This window comes from Morus notabilis, unplaced genomic scaffold (assembly GCF_000414095.1).
Source record: "Morus notabilis unplaced genomic scaffold, ASM41409v2 Scaffold1383, whole genome shotgun sequence".
NCBI classification, from domain to species: Eukaryota; Viridiplantae; Streptophyta; class Magnoliopsida; order Rosales; family Moraceae; genus Morus; species Morus notabilis.
This window is the reverse complement of record NW_010366099.1, coordinates 346,010-353,911: the sequence shown is the minus strand read 5'-3', so window position 1 is coordinate 353,911 and position 7,902 is coordinate 346,010. Positions and strand designations below refer to the sequence as shown.

General features: G+C 37.7%; 1 protein-coding gene across 1 annotated transcript; it reads right to left on the bottom strand.

The window, feature by feature from the left end:
• Nucleotides 1-286: 286 nt before the first annotated feature.
• Nucleotides 287-5,952, bottom strand: LOC21396528 (pyruvate kinase isozyme A, chloroplastic). The gene is made up of 6 exons (XM_010109436.2): nt 5,178-5,952; nt 4,314-4,404; nt 3,957-4,150; nt 3,248-3,369; nt 1,832-2,310; nt 287-1,001 (listed from the first exon to the last, which is right to left on the bottom strand). The coding sequence occupies exons 1-6, from the start codon at nt 5,751-5,753 to the stop codon at nt 700-702; spliced, it is 1,764 nt and encodes a 587-aa protein (XP_010107738.1). The 5' UTR covers nt 5,754-5,952; the 3' UTR covers nt 287-699.
• Between the last annotated feature and the right edge of the window lie 1,950 nt (nt 5,953-7,902).

The following is a 7,902-nucleotide window of genomic DNA, read 5'->3' as shown; positions in this document are numbered from 1 at the left end:
CCAGCACGCAAATTGCGTACCTCATTAAAAGAAATTTCAAAACTTAATGTTTATATCATGCTAAGTAAAGAACTTTGTCCAAGAAAAGAATAGGCCAAAATGAAAAAAAAAAAAAAAAAAAAAAAAAAAAAAAAAAAAAAAACCCACAGAAGCAAAAAGCAAAAGAGGGCTTTTGAGGTTATATTTTGATCTAGCAAAAGCTTCATGAATGCGAACGTTGTCCATTAATTGTCTATACAATTCGAAACAAATTACTTTCTACCTTGGTAAAAGCCGAGTCTCGCTTGGGAAATAAAAAGACCAGGTTAATTCTCTGCTTCAGCAAGGGCCATAATGCAAATATAAGCTCTAATGTTTATTGTTATTTATACATATTTGGTCAAACTTCAACTGCAATTTTATATTAAAAGAAACAAAAACAAAAAACAAAAAACAAACTGAAAAGAAATACATTGTTTGCCTAGTGAGATAGCTCATGTTACAAAAACGTCCAAGGGCATCACAGTGATCAATTTTAGATGGACCACGAATATTAATTTAATCGAACCCAAATAATTGAAGCAGGAATTCCAGGGTGTGGACGAGGAAAGCAAAGTTGACAACTTGCATTGATTTCTTCTCCAATCTCTTTCCACCAACCACCAAAAACAGTTGAAACCAATAGATTTTGGATGACGGCAGTTTTGATGAGAAGCTCTCTCAAGGAACATTCATAACTTGAATGGACTGCAACATGTCAGAGACAGCGATCACGAGGTCGCCCGATTTGATCAAATTCCTGGCCTTGAGCAAAGCAAAGGTTTTGTTGAGGTTGCTTTCCATGTCGTCGGAGAAACTTAGGCGGAATGGTATGAGACCCCATTGCAGATTTAGACGCCTGCGCACCGACGTCGTGGAAGTGAAAGCAAATATGGGGCAATCAGGTCGGCAACGTGACAGGAGGGATGCCATATGCCCCGTCTTTGTGTAGACAAAAAGTGCATCCACCTCTAAATTATTAGCTGCCAAATCATACGTGTCACAATCAGGATAAGATTATGCATGCTAATAATGCAGGTAAATAAACTCATAAGATTTTCTAATCTTGTCAGATAACGTGAGCAAAACTTACGAAAGGGTGATAAGGCCTAGAGCCAATAAGAGCTGGGTGTGAGGAATGGTCGGTTGTCTATATAAAAACGTGTACATGTGGAATCATGTCTTGACGTGTGTGTATAATTAGAGTGAAGGAGAGGAAAAAGACGCCTTATAGTGACAAATCCAGAAAATAAGGCTCCTATTAACGTTTTGTGGACGGTAATTCCGCCTTTTGTATTTTATGACATTAAAACCACATTTTTCTTCATATTGATGCTCAGTATTTTAATCCAAATATGAATGGGTTCGATGATACTTGTGAAAAAGCTATAGGGAAAAGGAGACAAATACCCCTTAAAATGCATGGGTCTTGAATTTTTACCCCTTAAACTTGATTAATACCCTTTAGACAAAGAAATATATTAATCAAAAGGGTATTAATCAAAAGTAAAGGGTAAAAATCTTAGAACAATGCATTCAAAAGGTGAGTTCATCAATTTTCTCAAAACCTACAGCTGAAAGGTTCACAACAGAAGCAGCCCAAACGTTTTATATAAGATTCTCTTTTGGAGGCTAACGGCTGATGGGCTATACTGCATTTTGAGAAAAGTATTATCGGCCCATATCAAAGAAGTATTGCAGTGTGCTGATGCTAAGCCTAACCAAGGCTATCAAGCGAAATGCTTACCCATCTTTGCTATCCTATCATAGAAAAAAAAAAAAGATTCTATCCTATATCAGGTGATATGCTTACCCATCTTGGCAGCAGAGTTGCAAATCTCCTCTGAAATACTGTCTGAAAATGAAGAGCCAATGTCCGGGAGTTCCATAGGTTCATGGCGTTTCTCGTCCCTCCACCACTTCTCAATTCTCAGGCTAACACTTCTGAGGACAGCCAATGCCTTCTCTGGGTACTGGCCCATGGCTGACTCACCAGAGAGCATCAGCGCATCTGCTCGCTGCCTAACTGCCTCAGAAACATCAGCCACTTCAGCTCTAGTGGGCGTGGGGTATTCAATCATCGACTCAAGCAGCTGAGAGGCAACAATGACTGGTTTATTTAACTGCCTGCAAACTTGCACGATCGTTTGCTGGGCTGCAGGGACCTGTTCCAATGGTATCTGGGCACCTAAATCTCCTCTTGCTACCATAGCTCCATCCGATGCTTGAATGATCTCTTCTAAGTTCTTCAAAGAGTCGATACTCTCTATCTTTGCAATGACGGCAATGTCGCTGTTCAATAAACACCAAAAACTCCATTATCCTCAAAGTCAAAAGGACAATGGCCCGTTTAGCATTGTCGTTGACAGGTACTTTAGATTGTTAGTTAAGCAAGGTGTGGGTGTTTGGTTTTACCCAACAGCTTGTAAAAATTGCTAGCCAACATCAAAATTTGAGAAGTAGAACAACGGGTTTATTCTTGAACAGATCTATTTTGATCATTTAAACTTACTATAATATCCTTAATAGTAAATAACAATTCTAAACTTTGACCATTTGAATAAAAGTAATTTGTTTCTCTTTAAATATAATAGAGATAACAAAATTAAAACTACTTTTTTTAGAATTCTGGTGTATAAAAATTATGAATGTTGACCTTAATATAAGTATGAAAAGCTAAAACTATGAATGTACATACAAATATTTCATTATTAAATGAAAGCAAAACATGTTTAATGTTTATTTTGTTATTATACATTCACAACAATTTAACAGTTTACCAAACACCTAAACATATTCACAGCAGTTCTTAAAAAGAAATTTACCAAACTCCTACCTACTTCTGATCATAGTTACTTTTTACTAACAACACAACTAATAATTAATATTTTATTAGGACAACAATGCCAAACATTATATATCATGACGGAGACTTAGAACAAACTAACAGAACATGAGTTTGCACATACACATGGGAAAAAACACATGACACAATATTAATCTCTGAAACTTATGTAACATACAAATAGAATACAATAGTATTGAAATAAATCTACTTGGTCAAAATGGGGGCAAAACCAACATACAAGAAGAATCTTGTTCAGTTTTTCTTTTCTTTCATAGATAAATAGACATAGAAATTTCACCAAAACCAAGGCAAAATGCAGATAAACAGATGCATATTGAGAGCGATTGAATGTTCAGTTTCTCAACAATGTGAGAATGTTACCTGTCACGAGATCTTGCAGCAATGTAGCTTTTAAGATGATTGATCACTTCAGCAGATTTGACAAATGATATGGCAATAAAGTCAACACCCTCTGCAATCCCAAAATCAATGTCCAGCCAATCCTAAACAAAACGAAAGCTTGAGTATGAGATAAAAGGACTCGTTGTTACCATAAAAAATGCTTCCCCAATAATAACATCGTAATTTGATGCGCCAATTATTTGTGAATCATAAGAGCATATAAGGCGATGATTCAAAACTACCAAAAGTGTATTACTTTAAAGTGATGATGCAAAGTACCAAAAAGTCTAGTCATGAAGTCATTTTCGCTCATTTAAAAAGAAGTAAAATTTAACTTAGTAATCTTGTGGAACACCATATTCTTTAGAGGTAAAAGAAATTTGCTTCTATTGACAACATTTGTGTGTTGGTGTCAAAGTGGACAACACATTCTTTTTTTTTTTTTTTTCCCTTCATGAAGTAAATTCATTAGCAATACATGACAGAGAGGATGCATATCACTGAAAGAGTTTATGAGCATACTTGGAAGGATAGTCATGAAATTGAAAACTTGATAAGTTAAAATTGCCATGTGTTTATACAGGACATAACGACTATACATCACATCTCTTAGCGTCTAAATGCATTTCCAGACTTCGGTTAGTTTAGAAAATGAATTTCGCGAGGAATGAAGAAAAGATGAACTGACCTTAGAAGAAATTGTGGGGAGCATGGCATTACGTTCTCGTACCAAACTCCCGTCCCTCCAGAACGTCAAATTAGCCCGAGGAAGTAATAGTCCAGGATCAGTACATAGGCACTTAACATCTGGACCAATCTTCTCTATCACTTCAAACCTAACCATTCCACCATCCACCAAGAGTTCGTCACCCACTTTTACATCTGCATCACAAAACAAAACACCTCACTTGATATATATTTGTTCTTCACTGATAATTTATTAAATAACTCCTATGTGTGTGATGCTTGACAAACACAACGATGGGCATAATTTAGTAAGAGAAAAAGAAAATGCATACGCTTTTGACCAAGACAATTTATATACCTTCGGCAAAACCATCATAATTGACGTTGATGGTGCGTTCCGGTTGAGTTGAATCAAAAGCTCTAACACTAAAAGTCCAGACTTCACCATCCTGCACATAAAAAGAAAACAGACATGGTAAGGTCAATATGAAATACTTGAAGCTCTAGAGATAAAACAAAGAACTTTGCACTGCAACAACTCATCAGCACTCGTAAAGCTCAGTGTCAATCGTACTAACAGTGGCAGTGAAAATATTCGATTTGTCAATGCAAGCAAAGTAAATTTACGATCAAAATCTTTAAAATGACATAAGTTCAATTGAGAATCTCTCCTACTACTGAATGAACGTCAAATGAACTAGCCCGCTCAAAATGGTGATGACAAAGGAGTAAAATACTAAAAAAGACGAAAGTTCCAGAAGAAAAAAACTCGGAACAGTATCTAAAGACCGTTCACATTCCATGTGCAACGCTTGCATTATCTTAAACCAACCCTCTCTAAAACACACCAAAGAGAAACCATGTAGCAATGAGCAACAGAGAGATTTCACCAAGAAAACTCCCATGCAAAAATTCAACTCGGTAATGAAATTAATTCGATCAATAACTTAGACCTACACGCATCAGAACATACGGGAAACAAAACTATAATTTAGCAATGCAAGCAAAGCTAATTCACGAAAAAGTTTTCCATTTTCAGATAACAAAGTTTATCACGATCTCGAGGCCAATCAATATTCAATACTTATAATTCTACGCGACCAAAAGAAATTCCAACAGTTCAATTATAATGCACTAAAAAACAAACAACAATCAAAATTTCACGAAAATGAATGTTCCAAAAAACGAAAGGATTTGCAAAATTAATTTTTTTCTTTTTTACCTCGGCCTTGGCCGAAGAAGCTCCTCCGAGATCTCCCATGTGAATCTCACTCCCTTCAGTGTCCATCATAATGGCGACGGCGTACCCTTTCTCCTCGTTCAGCCTCCGAACCCTCTCGATCACCCGCCGATGCCACTCCCTCGTGCCGTGGCACATGTTGATCCTCGCCACGTTCATCCCTCCCACCGCCAGCGCCTCCAGCTGCTCGAACCCGCACGTGGCCGGTCCGATCGTGCACACCAGCTTCGTCCTCCTCGTGCTCCGGAAGCCGTTCTCCTTCAGCTCCACCTCCGTCACCGCGTCGACCTCGATCGAGCTCGAATCGGACGAAACAGCCGCCGGCGCCGGAGACAACGCTCCACCGGCGCCGCCGTTTTCGGAGACCAGCACCGGCGAGGGTTCGAGATCTGACGAGGACGAGGCCTTGATTGCGAGCTTGGGGAAGGCGGTGACCGGGAACCGGCGGCGACCGGGGAGGAGAAACGGCTTTAGGTCGGAGTAGCTGTGGCCGTTGGGGAGAGGTTGGTGGTTGGGTGACCGGCTACAAGAGGTGAAGAGTTGCAGAGACTGCGACATTGTAGTGAGAGATAGAGATAGAGAGAGAGAGAATTGTGTAGAGAGAGAGAGTATTTTCGAGGTTTCTTTATAGAGAGAGAAAGAGAGTTACAGAGTTTTAGCGGAGATTACAAAGACGAAGAGAAAATGTGTGAGCTTTGGAGCTTCGAAGATGTCGCCTTGGAGTGAAACTAGAAGAGAGAGAGAGAGAGAGAGAGAGAGAGAGAGAGAGAGAGGGGGAAGAAGACGACGGCTAAGAAGAGGATCTGATGGGGGTGAGCTACAGGGATATTGCTTACGTGGAGGGATTTTATTGGGTCAAACGATGGAAATTAGAAAGACGGATGTGGTTTTGGAAAGGTGTTCTGTGAGGTTGAGCTGTCTGGGATTGTGGCCCTGGATGGAAGTGGATTTTAACAAGTTTCTGATTTACGTGGTTGTACACGTGGATGGGCCAGATGGATTTGAGTTTTTGTTTTACGATTATTTATCCGAACTTTCTTTTTCTTCTTCTTTCCTTTTTTAGATCGAATCCGTTGGGTTGAAAGATTTATTATCTGATTCGAATCATAGTTCATAGTTTATTATAGTATTTTTTCTCATAAAAAATACACGTAAATTGAAAATAATTTTAATCTCATGATTCTAATCCATGAACCAAACGGACCTTATTTTTTGGATTAGATTTCTCTTTTTGGCATATGGTTAGGCTCGGTTTGATTCGTTAATTTAAATTTTTAATTTGAGTTGAGATATAATTTTATGTGAGAGTTTTTTATTTTAATAAAAAATTAGGTGTGACTGTTTCTGAAAGTTTTTTATTGTAGTAAAACTCAAATTTTATAACAATTCTAAACTCAAATTTGTGAAATAAACGGGGTCTTAACCTTTTTATTTTTATTTTTTTTGTTGAGAATATGCTTAGCAAATTGAATCTATTATAATGCTCTGCCTAATTATATGTACTGCAATGTGACAGGGTGGTGGTGGAAGAGATTAAAAGACAATAAGGAAAACGACATATATTGTAAATACGACAGCAAACTTAGATCCACATAAAACCTACGACAGACAAACATATGGAGTAAAACATTAACATAATTCATAGTAAGACATATATCAGGAAAACGACAACAAACTTGAGACGAAGAAAAAGTTTAAAACATTTTGAACCATAAAAAAACGGCAAACAACTTGAAGACAGCCACACGAAAGAAGATTAAAAAGACGACATAAAACAAAGTAACAACCTTAAGAAACGACAAGAACAATGTACAGCAGGGAAAACAAAATATCGTGAAAAACGACAACAACATGAAAAAACAACTTAACATCCACGAAAAAAATACTAAACAACACCAAACTGTAAAACGGACACATAGAGGCAATAACAGCATGAGAAGTATAAAAGACAGCCATAAAAACCATAAATTTTGATTATTAACGCAAAAAAAAAAAAAAACGGGCATAACAACAAACGAACACAAACACAAAAAACGACATAGCCGAGAGAAATGACGAAAGTCTACGACAACAATGAGAAAGAAACAAAGGTGAGAGTGAGCCTAGTAGACTACCGTAGTTACAACTGCCTATAAACGGCGTTAAAGAGAGACACGATACCAGAAAAGACCCAAAAAAAAAAGAGTAACGAGAAATACGGCATAAAACAGAATAAAGGACATGTGCTTGAAAACGACAGAAATCGTGAAAAACGAAGACATCAATAAAAAATAAAAATAAAACCATTGGAAGAGAGAGGCCTCATTCGTCTCCTGTCGGCTGTCTCTCGTTAGTTCGAATAATAACTTTAAATTTTTATAATAGTATTTACTCACAAAAATTTAAATTTAAATTTTATTATTATAATATTTTTTTTATATAAATTTATTTTTTAATTTAAATTCTCAATTCGAACGAGCAAAACCACAAACATGAAACTAGTGCTGGAACTTTGGACGGGCCGCCCGCGACCGCCCGAAAAGCCCGAGGATTTGCCCGAGCCCGAACCCGACCCGCCCGAGATTTTGGGGCCGCCCGCCCGAGCCCGAATTTCACCTTGAACGGGCCGCGGGCTTGTATTCGGCAGCCCGAGCCCGCCCGAATTGCCCAAATTTTTTAAACTTTTTTTTAATATTAAGTTATTTATATATATATATATATATCAATA